Raw genomic sequence first — 17,567 nt, forward strand, 5'->3', positions numbered from 1 at the left:
ATTTATCTTTATCTTTTAAGTATTTTAGGGAGCGTTTGACAGTGATGAGGGGTGGTCATTTGACCGCGGACACATTACGGACTCAGGCAATGAGGCAGTGATCGCTGAGATCCTGGTTGAAGACAGCAGAGGTGTATTTGGAGGGCAAGTTGGTCAGGATGATATCTATGAGGGTGCCCATGTTTACAGATTTAGGGTTGTACCTGGTAGGTTCCTTGATAATTTGTGTGGGATTTAGTGCATCTAGCTTAGATTGTAGGATGGCCGGGGTGTTAAGCATATCCCAGTTTAGGTCACCTAACAGTACGAATGCTGAAGATAGATGGGGGGGCAATCAATTCACATATGGTGTCCAGGGCACAGCTGGGGGCTGAGGGGGGTCTATGACAAGCGGCAACAGTGAGAAACTTATTTCTGGAAAGGTGGATTTTTAAAAGTAGAGGCTCGAACTGTTTGGGCACAGACCTGGATAGTAAGACAGAACTCTGCAGGCTATCTCTGCAGTAGATTGCAAAAAGAGAGAGAGAAACAAAGAGAGAAAAACCACACACAGGCTTAAACCCTGCTTTTTCAAGACCTTGGGTAGTTCTACTTACAGAATTAACATGAGTCACTTTGGACACACTGTGTTCTCTTTAATTAGGAATGGCCTCATTTACATGGGCACACAGCGTACCTCATTTCCATAGATCCTGGAGAGATAAGATCCGTTCTGATAGGGTCTGGGAAGGAGAGGGGACTCAGTTGGGTCTTTGTTGCAAGGGGGACAGTGGAGGTAACTGGAGCGAGGGGGAGCAGGACGTGTCAAAGGCTGCAGGACTGAGGGCTGACCTGGGGCTCCCATTGACCAGTGTAGGGGCTCTTTGTGGTGGATTATTTTACTCCTCCCATGCGTTGTTGTGTAAATGCATATACTCTTTACCAACCTGTGAAAAGAGAGCAACACACCAAAAGGGGACAACAAAAAAAACATGTTCCCAGTGGGCCTGCCGGGACCGAGATCCTCCTGTGCTAACGGCCGGTGTTTTGGGAAATGTCGAGGACGGGGAGAAGTAGGAGGAATTGAGATGGGGACAATAGGCCTGATTTTCTCACTTGAACTCCCACTCTCGCATGGACTCTCACACACACACACACACACACACACACACACACACACACACACACACACACACACACACACACACACACACACACACACACACACACACACACACACACACACACACTTCAGTAGCCAACATGATAGTTTACTTTATTTAACTAAGCAAGTCAGTTAAGAACAAATTCTTATTTACAATGACGGCCTACCAAAAGGCCTCCTGCGGGGACGGGGGCCTGGGATTAAAAAAATAAATAAATACAATTAAGGACAAAACACACATCACAACAAGAGAGACAACACAACACTTCTATAAAGAGAGACCTAAGACAACAACATAGCAAGGCAGCAACATGTGACAACACAACATGGATAGTGAGAGGATAAAGGTCTTTCACTCCCTCTCCCTCCATTTAGCTCACTGGGAATGGGGACAGTGTTGTATAATCTGTTGTTACATAGTGAGCTCAGCTGAGGTGACGTTGCATATTTGCCCCATGTAAGGTAGCACACATCTATTCCTCAATGAAGAACAGATATTTCTAGGAACAGTCTTGCTGACAAGGAGGTTTACTTCTAAATGGTCTGATTGTAGTTTCAATTGTTAAAAGCTGAGAAAATAAAATAGCAATGATTGAAACGGTCTGATCAGTTACATCAATAAGTCATAAAAGCATTACATCAACAGTTTCTGTGGGACCACCCAGTGACAGGTGAGGGTATTTTGTGGGAATAAAGTCTGGCGCATTGAACATCAAAAGTTCTGGAGAGCCCATCAAGCTTGACCTTCCAAAAAAATGGTCCTTAGACTGGGTTACGGGTGAGCTCAGTGCGAGAGACATTCAATCCCCAGAGTGGGCCACTCCATATCAACCCTCTAACCTCCCCCCTATACCCAGCAGTTAGCCTCGCCTTGCCCTCCTCTCCTCTTCTTTCCTCCACAATGTAGAAACTCCTTGTGGTAACCCAAACCTCACATTCCCAAACGACTCCTACTCCTGGGCACACAATTGGCTCCGTTCAGCCCTCACTGCCCTTGCTTCCATAATGCAATGGGGGAGATCAGGATACAGCCTCCCCGGGCCTGGCCTTGGGTACGGGACAAGGGTGCGAAGAGGTAACGCAACATCTCAACCCCCACCACCTCCCAACTTTGGCGTGACCCTGCATTAACGGGACAGCCCTGTTGTCACAGCCTGGTAACCCCAAGCCAGCCCAGTGTTCCCTCTGTAGAGGAACTTGAACTTGCGGCCCTGCTGCTCCAGTCAGAGAAGGCCCAGGCCGAGGGGACCTCAGCCCCATCTGTTGCGTAGTGACAGAGCCTCTGCTGGGACTGGAGGTTGGGATTGGGAGCCGTCGGGCTGGATGCTTTAAGCAAACACCCAGAATTGGCGGAGTGTGACACTGATGGCATCAGCCAAATGTGTCTTGTATGGTTCACACACTGCCTGGAAGATGGGGAGTGAGGGGAGGAGGAGCTTTCGGCACCTCCAGGTTTGGTGACACCAATTAAGCCTGATTACCTTGCAGCCAAGTTGTTGCAGTGATCTGGGCGGTTGTGAGACTGGACTGGCTCGGCTCCAGTTGGAAGACTTGTGCTCCATGGTGGTGACTTACACGTACATACATTACCGCTCAAAAGTTTGGGGTCACTTAGAAATGTCCTTGTTTTTGAAAGAAAAGCTATTTTTGTGTCTATTAAAATAACATAATTGATCAGAAATACAGTGTAGACATTGATAATGTTGCAAATGACTATTGTAGCTGGAAATGGCTTAAAATTACTATTGTAGCTGGAAACGGCTGATTTAAAAAAAAAATGAATATCTACATAGGCGTACAGAGGCCCATTATCAGCAACCATCACTCCTGTGTTCCAATGGCACGCTGTGCTTGCTAATCAAAGTTAATCATTTTAAAAGGATAATTGCTCATTAGAAAACACTTTTGCAATTATGTTAGCACAGCTGAAAACTGTTGTTCTGATTAAAGAAGCAATACAACTGTATTTCTTTAGACTAGTTGAGTATCTGGAGCATCAGCATTTGTGGGTTTGATTACAGGCTCAAAATGGCCAGAAACAAAACCGTTCTTCTGAAACTTGTCAGTCTATTCTTGTTCTGAGAAATGAAGGCTATTCCATGCGAGAAATTGCTAAGAAACTGATGATCTTGTACAACGCTGTGTACTACTCCCTTCACAGAACAGCGCAAACTGGCTCTAACCAGAATAGAAAGAGGAGTGGGAGGCCCCGGTGCACAACTGAGCAAGAAGACAAGTACATTAGAGTGTCTAGTTTGAGAAACAGATGCCTCACAAGTCCTCAACTGGCAGCTTCATTAAATAGTACCCGCAAAACACCAGTCTCACCGTCAACAGTGAAGAGGCGACTCCGGGATGCTGGCCTTCTAGGCAGAGTTGCAAAGAAAAAGCCATTTTTCAGACTGGCCAATAAAAAGAAAAGATGGGCAAAAGAACACAGACACTGGACAGAGGAACTCTGCCTAGAAGGCCAGCATCCCGGAGCCGCCTCTTCACCGTTGATGTTGAGACGGGTGTTTTGAGGGTACTATTTAATAAAGCTGACAGAATCCTTTCCAGATCCTTGACATCATTCGTCTGCGCTTATGGACTGCCCTCTTCAAGCCAGTTCCGGAGACCGACATGGCCATTGCGTGGCCATAGATCTTTATTTTCATGTCTTCCAACAAATGTAAATGCCTGGAGTTTGATGAACAATTACCAGTTGGAGGGACGTTCAAGTGGATTTTTCCACCTTCCCACTTGGTTATGAACAAAGCACGTATATTAAAAAGTAAACCAAAAAAAGTAACGCTTTATTCGTCTTTAGTCCGATATTTACTTGGAAATAATATGAGGCTATCCTAATCATACTGTTTAACAATTTCATCCTGGTTTCTTTGGCATTCACTGATACAAAGTAACCAACTATGTAGAATTCTTTGACGTACTGTGTGTGTGTGTGTGTGTGTGTGTGTGTGTGTGTGTGTGTGTGTGTGTGTGTACAGTGAGGATCAGAAAATACCCATTGTTATCCCGTAGATAAATACCATCTGAAATACATATAGCAAGATTATTTTACAGGGTCTTAGACAGACATGTATTACATAAAGTCAGATTTAACAACAGTCAGCAGGTAACATATGTCCATAAATGATCTCTGTGTGTACAGTAAGTTTGATTTTAAGCAAAGATAAAAAGGGACAGAATTTTCTTGAAACTGGAGGCATTGAAGCATTCAGAAAAAAAATCTGAATCACTTTGATAATTATCAATCTGATCATCTTCCAAAAAACATAACATAAAAACATAGGAGATACACTATGTACTATAACATACACTCTTATCGTAGGTCCCTCAAGATTAAGTTACAAATCCATGCAATCCTCCATAGTAAATGACGGCTCACTATTTTTAAAATTCCAACCACGATCCCAGCCCACATACATTATATTGCATACTTTACCATTACCAACCATGCGAACACAACATTAACGGATCAAGAAGCACCTGTGACGTGCCTAAAATAATTCCCAAAAGGTTGAGATCCATCTACTTTTCTAAACAAAGCCTAGCGCTGACAGACTGAGGGCCACGCTCATTTAGCTTTTGCACCGGTGCAAACTTTGCATAATACTTAAAGTAAAAAGATCAAAGAGGAATTCAGATTAAAAAGGGATATATAAATTGGTAGAGTGATTGGTAAATAAACCCAGTTTCCTCGTCACCTTGGTTTACTGATTTCTCCCATGTATAAGAAGAGTAGCTAACCTCTGACGCCAAAGCAGAGTGAAATTGACTTTGGACTGGGCAGCAACAAAATATGATTACCATAGGGCATTTCTCACATCTTTCCAAGAATTGGAGGTCTCTGAATCTAAAGACACCTATTAGACAATATGAACCAATGGGAGAGCACAAATTCTGGGGCCACATTGTTGACCCATGGTATACTAAAACAGTGGACACTGGTTCCAGTAAGAGGTGTTGGGTGTGTGAGACGGATGTGAGGTGTGGATGATGGGGGAGAGAGGAAGATGGAGAGAGAGAGAGAGAGAGAGAGCAAGAGGTGAGGAAGGCCACTGCCCGTTGGGTGAACCCATTGTAATCCAAGCACAGAGGAAGTTACTGTGACACAGCAGCCGGTATGTGGTTACTCAGTGAGGCTGGCCTGGGGTTCACCGCCTCTCCCTCCAACACCCACTCCCCCTCAGCAGAGGAGAGAGCTGCTCCCTTCATGTGGAATCAGACAGCAGGAAGACCTACAGCAACCCGAGTGCACCTCCTTCTCCAGATCCCCGTCTCTCTCCACCTTTAATAGCAACTGCCCACCAACCCAACCCCTTCTATTTGGCCTCGTCTTGTCTCTTTCTGCCAGATCGCCTGAGTGAGTTGGGGTCAGTGATGTTCCGTGTGGTCTCTATGTGTCACAAGCTCTATCATCCTCAAAGCTCAATGAAGTGTCTCTCTCAGCGCACCACCCTCTGTGATTCTGACTCAGGGGTTATCTTGGGATATCTGAAGCACATGATTTAAGAATTGGGTGAGAGAGGGAGGGTATGCTAATTGTGCTAACATTACTTAAAAACTAATATTTCTGATAAAATACTATTCTGGGCTCTATTTTGACCAACCAAATACAATGGAAAATCTCAGTGGTGTGACGTGCCACCAGCGTCTGACAATAGCGATGCTTCACACCAAGCCAAAATTGGAACACGCACACTAAGTCATATGTGTGTGTGTATATATATATTAATATATATACAGTAAGGTGCTTTACCAAGAAACATCAAAAAAATTAAATAAAAGACAGCGTAGACAGTTGGTGTCCAGAAGCTGGTCAGTCTATAAATAAGTCCTGTCACACACACACACACACACACTTCTTAGGAGTCCAAGGAGGTGGACGAGATTGTGCGGCTCTTAGTCTTGGGCACCACCAGGATCTCATCTCCATCTTGGATCATGTACGAGTGGAGTGCCCGACTGCCGTACTTCATCTCCTCAGGTCCCAGTGCGGAGCCTAGCTCGCGGGCGATGTAGTACAGCCGCATGCCGTTGGCTGGCAGGTCCACCAGGGCCCTGAGCTCCTTCTTGAGCTCTCCGACTGTCTGCTCCAACCGCAAGCTTAGAGTCTCCGTCCGCTCGCCCCAGCGCACCTCCAGCGTGGCCATGCAGCGCGGACGCAAGTCCACTTCGGCAAGCGGGGCAAGCCGTCCGTACTTGGACACCAGGACATGGTACCTGTGGAGACCAGACAGAATGGACCGGAGGTTAGGATTTGTCATTTGGTAGAGAGAATGGTGGCGATTGGTCAGTTTTGGCAGGCGCTCTTATGCATACATTATGGCAGGGATTCCGAATTATTTTTGGCCCGTGACCTAATTTTTATTTAAAAATACATTTGACCCCACCATGTGAAAAAAGTGATGTAATAAATGGCCAATGCTTACTGATTTTTTTTGGGGGGGGGGCTATGACACCCTATTAGAGCCTTTTGTAGGCCACTGGATCAATCCCCCGCCCACATTCGGAAAGTATTCAGACCCCTTCACTTTTTCCACATTTTGTTACATTACCGCCTTATTCTAAAATGGATGAATTTAAAAAAGAATCCTCATCAACCTACACACAATACCCCACAATGACAAAGCAACAACAACAAAAAAGGTAAAGACAATTTTGCTAAGAAAAATTCTATAAAATAAAAATACCATATTTACAGAATTATTCAGACCCTTTGCTCGCAATTGAGCTCAGGTGCATCCTGTTTCCTTTGATCATCCTTGAGATGTTTCTACAACTTGATTGGAAACCACCTGTGGTAAATTCAATTGATTGGACACAATTTGTAAAAGGCACACACACATCTATATAAGGTCCCACAGTTGACAGTGCATGTCAGAGCAAAAACCAAGCCACGAGGTCGAAAGGAATTGTCCATAGAGCTCCGAGACAGGATTGTGTCGAGGCACAGATCTGAGGAAGGGTACCAAAACATTTCTGGAGCATTGAAGGTCCCCAAGAACACAATGGCCTCCATCATTCTTAAATGGAAGAAGTTTGGAACAACCAAGACTCTTCCGAGAGCAATCAAGGGAGAAGAGCTTTGGTCAGGTAGGTGACCAAGAACCTGATGGAGCACCAGAGTTCCTCTGTGGAGATGGTAGAAACTTCCAGAAGAACGACCATCTCTGCAGCACTCCACCAATCAGGCCTTTATGGAAGAGCGGCCAGATGGAAGCCACTCCTCAGTAAAAAAGGCACATGACAGCCCACTTGGAGTTTGCCAAAAAGGCACCTAAAGGACACTCAGACCATGAGAAACAAGATTCTCCGATCTGATGAAACCAAGATTGAACTCTTTGGCCTGAATGCCAAGCGTTACATCTGGAGGAAACCTGGCACCATCCCTACGGTGAAGCACAGTGGTGGCCATCATGTTGTGGGGATGTTTTTCAGCAGTAGGACTGGGAGTATTGCGTGTAGATTGATGTGGGGATTAATTTGTATTTTTTTAATAATAAGGCTGAAACATAAAATGTGTAAAAAGTCAATGGGTCTGACTACTTTCCAAATACGCTGTATGCATAACTTTATGAGCTAGATTGCCTGTCTTTGCAATTTGTTTATTTTCGTTTGCGCTCATTAGCATATTTAGCTAGCAGCCTCCATTTAAATTCACTATTACTTATGCAAATGTTGTTAGCATTCTGGTAATAGACGTCAAATGATGTTTCTGGCTGGGTTTTTCGGCGCCCACTTGTGTACTAAGCTGGTAATACCGTAAATCCCAGGGTGAGAGAAGGACAGTATGACGACATGAGAATCTGGATGCCGCCCAATCCTACTGTTTACCCATATCTATACCCACACATGGAGTCAGAGCCGGCCCCAGATTGTTGGGGGCCGTAAGCAAAATATATTCGAGTTTCAGAGTTCATTTCCTGCAAATCTATACATTTTGCCATTGGGCAGAGAAAAGACTAGGCAATTTTATAACTAATTTCATGCAATTTTACTCATTTTGCGATGGGACGGAGGGAAAAATGTGCAATTTTACAGCTAATTTACTGAAATTTTACCCATTTTGCCATTAGGTGGAGAGAAATGTTTGCAGTTTTTAATATGATATCTTATGGAGAGTGACTAACAAAATCAATGGGGCCCACCGGTTGTTAATTAGACAATGTTTACTACAAGTTTACATAGCTAGCCGCAAGACTAACTTGCAATAAAATAAAAGTCAGCTAAGGGCTAATTGAGTGACTGTCAGTGACTGACATACCAAGGGAAAAACTGCTGATGCACAACCTCACCCCGACTGTTCTTCACACACTTTTATAAAAAGTATTTGGAAATTGATCTGTGGTCCTATAAAAAGAGAGGCTGCGGGCCACATGGTAGTTTGGCAGTTTGGTATTTTATTAGGATCCCCATTATCTGTTGCAAAAGCAGCACCTACCCTTCCTGGGGTCCACACAAAGCCTATCGTATTATCCTTGGACTAACCGCTATCCAAGAAAACAGCTTTCTCTGACACTGTGGGGGTAAGTTGGGACAAATGTGTGTGAGTGAATGAGTGTTTGTGTATATTTGATAAGAGTGGTATGTGCTCGTTCGGAAACACAGCGAGCCCTCTACCGCTCTCTCAGCCGTGAGAAAGCGCTCACCCACCTTGAGGGAACGCTGAGTTAGCGATAAGGAACGATTAAATAAAATCCCAGAGGAAAGCCTATTTTCAAAGCTACTGTAACAGTTGGGACAATCAAACCAATTTCCCCCTTCCTCGCTGAAAACCCCGCCTGGCTAGGGTTTCAGTGTGGGTGTGTGTGTGTAGCCAGAGTTTCAGTCTAAAGCAGCAAGCGCCACGGGAATTCTCCTCTAACCCCTCAGTCAATGCAGAAAGTGCCATCCTGTGAGAAACCCATTTTTCATTCACTCAAAGGTCTCATTTAATGTGGAAACTTGTATATTGTACCCCTGTAAATTATATTGAGAGTGAGGTATGGTAATGCTAAATGCAATTTCTAATGGTCCTAGCTTAGTGTGGTGCCTGAAGAAAGCGGTGGCATTAATTTAATACCTGTGTTTCTATACACAGCTAAATGTATTGGGTCCAGGGGAGGCTGGTGGGAGAAGTTATAGGAGGACGGGCTCATTGTAATGGCTGGAATTGAATAAACAAAATGGAGTCAAACACAGTTTCCATATGTTTGACTCCATTCCATTAATACCATTCCATCCATTACAATGAGCCCATCCTCCTATAACTCCTCCCACCAGCCTCCTCTGTGTGTGGCTAATACCTTACCTTGTAACTGCCCTGTAACTGATCTCTGGTGTTTCATGCTTCTCTCTCTGTTCTTTAATCCACCTCAGCTGCCTAGTCACTTCCCTGGTAATCCCCTCAATTCCTCTTCTCTGTCTCTTACTAATTACCCCACGCCGCATCTCACCCTTCTCTTCACACCATAAGCCCCTTCATCTCTCCCTTCTACCCTTCTCTGTAGGCCCTGCTTTCTTTCTCTCTCCTTATCCTAAGCCCAATCCTCTCCCTTCTATCCTTACCCACCCCTCTCATAGCCCCTCCTCTCTCATAGCACCTCCGCCAAAAGGGGATAGCCCGGCCGCCTAAGTCCTTCCCAGTGCTCACTGACCGCATCCAACACACTCTCACACACGTCCACATGTGTACCCACACATGCACACATACACAAAGAAACAGGCTTAGATCCAAGAGCAAGTAAACACTTTCTCTCTCGCTCCTTGCTTTTAAAATGCAAAGAGAAAAAGAAAACCTAAAGAGAATAGTTTGTGGCTTTCAGACACTTCCATTGCAGTACCCTTATTAATCTGAGACACTGTGTTGGTTTGGAGTCAAGTTTTGGGCTACATCAGCTCCGGTTACACACGGAAATGAGTCAACCTCTCGATCCCCCCCTAAGAAAGAAAAAAAGAGAGGGTGAACGAGCGAAAGAGGGTAAAAAATAAAAATCTACCTGCCACCTTGTGTATCGGTTTTCCGATCTGAGTATTCCAAGGCACAAAGAAGTCATTGAGTGGGCAGAGACTGACGCCATTGTCTCGCAAATGTTACTTTCCCCCAGTCAGGGAACACGCTCTTCCTCCCTTGCATTCTCCTAAGGTTAAGTGGAATGTGGCTGGCAAAAAGCACAGGCCAATCAGTTTTCCAGCATAGGCCCAAACCAAACCTACCGCCTGAGAAGTCCTGAGATGACAATAGAACACTGGGGGGAGTTAACATAAGCAGAAAGAGGTAGGAGGTAGCTGAGAGGTAGTGAATCAAAGTGATTCCCGTCCATTGTTAAGGTACAGTAGGTGTCTCAGAGGAGGGCTCTTGCTATTATGAACCAGAGATAAGTTTTACATGAGGTTGTTCTTATCAGAAGAAAAACGTATGTATGCACCTGTTTTACAGTTCCTCTGACAAAGCTCCACTTCAACAAACTAGTGTGTGTCAGCAGTACCTATGAGGCAGCGTCTCTTCAGGAAGGTCCAGGTAGTGTCTGATGAAGAACCTCTCAGCGTCTTCTCTCTCCCCTTCCGTCACCACACTACCGTTTAACACAGACACAGATGGCAACCTGCAAAAAGGACAAAGAATATGTATGAGTGTGTGTGACGTGTGTCAAATCAAACAGGTGTGTATTCAATTGTGTGTGTGTGTGTGCCTCTTCAAAAGGTACCTTGAATAATCCCACAGCACTTGCCCTCCCCGACCGATTAAAAAACAAATAGATAAAATCACATCCTACCGTTTGTATTTGCACCTTTCTTGAACTAACACAAACACTTGTATTTTCTTACTAGCAGTGACTTTGCTGATAGCCGCTTTATTGAGGAAAGGTTTGACGTACTATGACTGTGCAATGTGGTTGTCTTACCTAGCTACCTTAACATTAATGCACTGTCACTTTGGATAAGAGCGTCTGCTAAATGACTAAAATGTGTGTGTGTGTACTCACTGTGCCACGGTGAGGCTGCGTCTCTCTTTGTTTGTGTAGGGCTGCAGTAAGGGAAGCCCCATCAGCCTCACCTCCTCCAGCTTAGGGAAGAAATTCAGCCTTTCTATGTCCTCCCATCGGTTCAGTCCTTTAACACAAACACACACACACACACACACAAAATATCAGAACTCATTCTCTATGGAATCCCAGGATACAGTATTGAATATGGTGTACAGAAGTAGTACAATACATCTATTTTCACATCAGACGGCTCATAGTGTGCTCTTTTCTGAGGTGTGTGTACGTTTTTTTTTTTTAAAGACTTGAAATGCCAAATGTACATTTAAAATACATTGGAATGTAAAAGAGCTTGAGCCCTTCTAACTCGACCTACTGATTTTTAAAGGGTTCCCTGTCCGGCAGAGGGGAAAGAGAGAGGTACAGAAGCAGAGGAGTAGTAAGAACTCGAGAAAAGGGAAAAAAAATAGTGAATGGAAAGAGTAGAATTGGGTAGAGGAAAGAGGGATATTTGTCTGTATGCTCATCATCATGCTGTGTACGAGTATGTTTGCGTAGGTGTATCTTCATGCTACGCATGTGTGCATATGATCATGCTGTATGAGCATGCTTGTGAATTTGTGTGCATGCGTGACCCTCCCTTCGGATACCTGAGTTGTTGAGGTTGATGCTGCGCAGGTTAGGAAACAGGCGCTGCAGTGTGTCCTGAGGTGTGTCCTCCTCCACAGAGCCCAGTTTGTTATTGGACAACACCAGGTTTTGCAGGCCTGGGTACATGGGCCCAAACTTACGCACCTCGTCCCACTCCTGTAGCTGGTTGTCTGTGATCTGAAGCAGGCGCAGGGAGGGGCAGGGAACCGGGGATTCGGCCACTTGGTCGTACTCATTCAGACAAAGGAAGAGCTCCTCTAACCTACAGGGGGCGATGGGTATAAGCATCAAAAAGAGGTAGCTATGTGTAAATGGAATCGAAATACAAAGTACGAGATATGACTAGGGTGAAGTTGCCCCTAGATGCTGATCTTTGGTAGATTACACATTTTCCACAATAATGGTTAAGGTTAGGATTGGGGGAAGGGAAGCTGATCCCCAGAGTTACGAGATACATGGAACTACAGTATCCAGGACATACCTGAACATGCCCTGAACATGATACACGGAAATATAATACATGCCTTAAACCCAAAATGGACTACGCACCACTTGTTTTGGTATACAGCTATGGGACAGGGCTTGGGAAATGTAACCCCTCAAATTCATAGACATGTATATGGCTTTGAAATACATGTTAAATATGGATACAAGTAAATATAATACATGCCTGGACAAGCCTGAACTTGAGAAGGTCAAAGGTATAATGGCAAAAACACACAAAACACATAGACAAATACAAATAGCTAAATGCTGAAATACAAAACACACACATTCATGTATTCACGTGTGCCATGTGATTCGCAGTCCAGTGTCTGTCATGACTTACTCAGGGGTCTGGCGTGTGAGTGTGTGTACCGTGTCCCAAGTGACACGCGTGTTGATGAGAACCAGGCGGCGGACCCGGAAGAACACCTCAGCCAGGCCCGGCTCCAGCTCAATCCCACTCAGAGGGTTCATACTCAGGTTAAGGAAGTCCAGGTTGGGGATGTTAGACACAATCGTGCAGATCTCGCAACCCAAAAAAAACAGATTGGAGCTATCACACTTACTGACTGACTGACTGTACTGGCAACCCAATTGTAGATAGTATACACAATGCTGCATATCTGGCAACCCAAAGACAGATTGGCGCAATTGGAACTGACTGACAGATGAAGGTCTTGTTCGTTGAATTTGTTTGTTGAATGATGTTTTTGGGCAATTGTTTTGTGTGACGTGGTAGGTAGCCGCTCGTGGATACAATCCGTTTCTTTTACCATTGTTACATGCTTATTTAATGCTAGCCAGGAGATACTGGACATTACAAAATAACCAGCTATTGGACTTAAAAAAAAAAAAATTCTGGATAAAACAACACTAGATGTGTAGAAAATAAGGCAAAAACTCTCTGTAGTGCCAGCCTTCCTGCTAATAGCTAGCTGCTGATAAAGGAATGGTGCATTACATGACAGCAGGGCTGAGGAGGATGAGGAGAACTACAGTACCCACCTCCCCCCAGTCTTGTAGCTGGTTGTGGGACAGGTCCAGCTCCACCACATGGGCACAAAAGGTGGCCACCTCAGCTTCGTCCCCAGCTTTACTGATGCCACAGCCGTCCAGGACCAGCACACTCGGCAGATTCAGACGATCTGGAGAGAGACAACAATCTTTCTAGTGAATAATTGTTCTTTATTGAATGACATGTACAATACATGATGGACAAAAGCCTGGTATCCCTTCTTGTTATTACTCATTTACATCACTACATAGGCAGTGTCCTTGGGGATAAGCTAAGGCATAAGAGAATGACTCATGTGTGTGAATACCATATATAAAGGATACAAGTAGGCCTACATGCAGTATTCCTCGGTAACTAGAAGATGAAAACTTGCGTGATTACCTTATATAATGCATTTGAGTAGGCCTACATAAAGTTCTTACCTCTTAACTATGTTTTTCTGAGAAAAAAAGGTAAGTAGGTTGTAGTGTGGCCCTTGACTCTTCTGCTTTGAGGAATAACAACTTTTTCAGACATGTTCATCAGACTATAAATTATCTTCCATTCACTAAAACAGTTTAGCAGGGAGCGAGACAAATGCAAGAGAGAAAAGAAACATAAGCCACCTAACCACAATGTTATTACTTAATCACTGCCTTCAAATGGTCGTTGGAACTGGGAAACATCCCAGTTATGAAGTCATAAATTTGACATGATTGTGTCGGAATAATGACTCCTCCAATGATATTAAATCTAAGTAGATGAGCTAGCTAACGTTGCTAATGATAAAGTTAATTAGCTTGATTAACGTTGACAACAGAGTCAAACTAGCTACATTGACAATGTCAAAAATGTATTTGCTTCATCAGCTTTTGATTGAAAAGCTGAAAGGCCAGTGACAATACGCCACAACTCAGGTAAAATTATCTCCAACATTCCCACTCGGAAATCCAACTTGGGAGGGCGGGCAAGTGGCTGTTGCCTAATTGGAACCTCGTATTTCCCACTTCTGATGAGCATTTGAAGTAGAGGTCGACCGATTATGATTTTTCGATACCGATTATTGGAGGATCAAAAAAAGTCGATACCGATTAATCGGACGATTTTTAAAATGTATTTGTAATAATGACAATTACAACAATACTGAATGAACACTTATTTTAACTTAATATAATACATCAATAAAATCAATTTAGCCTCAAATAAATAATGAAAAATGTTCAATTTGGTTTAAATAATGCAAAAACAAAGTGTTGGAGAAGAAAGTAAAAGTGCAATATGTGCCATGTAAGTTCCTTGCTCAGAACATGAGAACATATGAAAGCTGGTGGTTCCTTTTAACATGAGTCTTCAATATTCCCAGGTAAGAAGTTTTAGGTTGTAGTTATTATAGGAATTATAGGACTATTTCCCTCTATACCATTTGTATTTCATTAACCTTTGGCTAATGGATGTTCTTATAGGCACTTTAGTATTGCCAGTGTAACAGTATAGCTTCCGTCCCTCTCCTCGCTCCTACCTGGGCTCGAACCAGGAACACAACGACAACAGCCACCCTCGAAGCAGCCTTACCCATGCAGAGCAAGGGGAATAACCACTCCAAGTCTCAGAGCGAGTGATGTTTGAAACGCTATTAGCGCGCACCCCCCTAACTAGCTAGCCATTTCACATCGGTTTCACAAGCCTAATCTCGGGAGTTGATATGCTTGAAGTCATAAACAGCGCAATGCTTGACGCACAACGAAGAGCCGCTGGCAAAACGCACGAAAGTGATGTTTGAATGAATGCTTACGAGCCTGCTGCTGCCTACCACCGCTCAGTCAGACTGCTCTATCAAATCATAGACTTAGTTATAACATAACACACAGAAATACGAGCCTATGTCATTAATATGGTCAAATCCGGAAACTATCATCCCAAAAACAAGACGTTTACTCTTTCAGTGAAATACTGAACCGTTCCGTATTTTATCTAACGGGTGGCATCCATTAGTCTAAATATTCCTGTTATATTGCACAACCTTCAATGTTATGTCATAATTACGTAAAATTCTGGCAAATTAGGCGGCCCAAACTGTTGTATATACACTGACTCTGCGTGCAATGAACGCAAGAGAAGTGACACAATTTTACCTGGTTAATATTGCCTGCTAACCTGGATTTCTTTTAGCTAAATATGCAGGTTTAAAAATATATACTTCTGTGTATTGATTTTAAGAAAGGCATTGATGTTCATAGTTAGGTACACATTGGAGCAACGATACGCACCGCATCGATTATATGCAACGCAGGACATGCTAGATAAACTAGTAATATCATCAACCATGTGTAGTTAATTGATTAATTGTTTTTTATAAGATAAGTTTAATGCTAGCTAGCAACTTACCTTGGCTTACTTCATTCGCGTAACAGGCAGTCTCCTCGTGGAGTGCAATGAGAGGCAGGTGGTTAGAGTGTTGGACTAGTTAACTGTAAGGTTGCAAGATTGAATCCCCCGAGCTGACAAGGTGAAAATCTGTCGTTCTGCCCCTGAACGAGGCAGTTAACCCACCGTTCCTAGGCAGTCATTGAAAATAAGAATGTGTTCTCAACTGACTTGCCTAATTAAATAAAGATGAAATAAAAGGTGTAAAAAAAAAAAATCTGCCAAATCGGTGTCCTAAAATACCGATTTCCGATTGTTATGAAAACATGAAATCGGCCCTAATTAATCGGCCATTCCGATTAATCGGTCGACCTCTAATTTGACGACATCATAAGATATAGCGCCGTGACCGCTCACCTTTAATGGGCGACCCCTGTGGACTGGAAAGCACTACGACACCCATGCCATTCCCACGGCAGTATGGGAAATTCTCTGGGTTGTACTTCTCACTGACTACTTGGACGAAGGTGCGCAGCGCCTCTTCAGAGGACTCCATGGCCCCAGCTGTCTGATGAGAGAAGTGAGAGAAATGAGTGGAAGACATACTTCACATGCTCAACAGGTACAACAGGTGTATAAAAAAAGGGAAAAATAAAAAAATTATCAGACGAAGCACATACTAAGCTACAGGACTGTTTTGCTAGCACAGACTGGAATATATTCTGGGATTCTTCCGATGGCATTGAGTTGTACACCACATCAGTCACTGGCTTCATCAATAAGTGCATCGATGACGTCGTCCCTATAGTGACTGTACGTACATACCCCAACTAGAAGCCATGGATTACAGGCAACATCCGCACTGAGCTAAAGGGTAGAGCTGCCGCTTTCAAGGAGCGGTACTCTAACCCGGAAGGTTGTAAGAAATCCCGCTATGCCCTCCGACCAACCATCAAACAGGCAAAGCGTCAATACAGGACTAAGATTGAATCCTACTATACCGGCTCTGACACTCGTTGGATATGGCAGGGCTTGCAAACTATTACAGACTACAAAGGGAAGCACGGCCGCAAGCTGCCCAGTGACACGAGCCTACCAGACGAGCTAAATTGCTTCTTGGCAAGCAACAATGAAACATGCACGAGAGCATCAGCAGTTCCGAACAACTATGTGATCACGCTCTCCATAGCCGCTGTGAGTAAGACCTTTAAACAGGTCAACATTCACAATTTTTTTTATTTTTAAATTTGACCTTTATTTAACCAGGCAAGTCAGTTAAGAACAAATTCTTATTTTCAATGACGGCCTAGGAACAGTGGGTTAACTGCCTGTTCAGGGGCAGAACGACAGATTTGTACCTTGTTGCAACCTTCCGGTTACTAGTCCAACGCTCTAACCACTAGGCTACCCTGCCGCTGGGCCAGACGGATTACCAGCATGTGTACTCCAAGCATCCGCTGACCAACTGGCAAGTGTCTTGACTGACATTTTCAACCTGTCCCTGACTGAGTCTGTAATACCAGACCACCATAGTCCCTGTGCCTAAGGTAACCTGCCAAAATGACTATCGACCCATATCACTTACGTCTGTAGCCATGAAGTGCTTTGAAAGGCTGGTCATGGCTCACATCAGCACCATTATCCCAGAAACCACTACAGATGGTAGTGCGTACAGCCCAGTACATCACTGGAGCCAAGCTTTCTGCCATCCAGGACCTTTATACCAGGCAGTGTCAGAGGAAGGCCTTCAGCCACCCTAGTCATAGACTGTTCTCTCTACTACCGCACGTCAAGCGATTTCGGAGCACCAAGTCTAGGTCCAAAAGATCTCAATTAAGTAAACATTTAATAGAATTACCTATTTCAATGATGTAACAAAGATTCACTCTACTCTAATGTTCTTCAACATATCCTGTTCGACTCTCGTTTGATTTCACTTAACCTGCATAAAGTTTGC

The 17,567-nt window shown here is 44.0% G+C and overlaps 1 protein-coding gene across 1 annotated transcript in view; it reads right to left on the reverse strand.

Annotated features, from left to right (window-relative positions):
* Positions 1–17,567, reverse strand: part of LOC112259138 (alpha-tectorin-like) — a 78,180-nt gene that overhangs the window by 53,440 nt on the left and 7,173 nt on the right. Inside the window, exons 2-7 of the mRNA XM_042327857.1 lie at positions 16,028–16,178; positions 13,258–13,397; positions 12,596–12,777; positions 11,766–12,028; positions 11,116–11,242; positions 10,618–10,734 (exon numbers count right to left, since the gene is read on the reverse strand). Of these exons, the coding sequence (XP_042183791.1) occupies positions 10,618–10,734; positions 11,116–11,242; positions 11,766–12,028; positions 12,596–12,777; positions 13,258–13,397; positions 16,028–16,166 (968 nt within the window). The 5' untranslated portion in view covers positions 16,167–16,178. The remainder of the gene's footprint in view (positions 1–10,617; positions 10,735–11,115; positions 11,243–11,765; positions 12,029–12,595; positions 12,778–13,257; positions 13,398–16,027; positions 16,179–17,567) is intronic.

Source organism: Oncorhynchus tshawytscha, linkage group LG09 (genome assembly GCF_018296145.1).
Source record: "Oncorhynchus tshawytscha isolate Ot180627B linkage group LG09, Otsh_v2.0, whole genome shotgun sequence".
Taxonomy (NCBI): domain Eukaryota; kingdom Metazoa; phylum Chordata; class Actinopteri; order Salmoniformes; family Salmonidae; genus Oncorhynchus; species Oncorhynchus tshawytscha.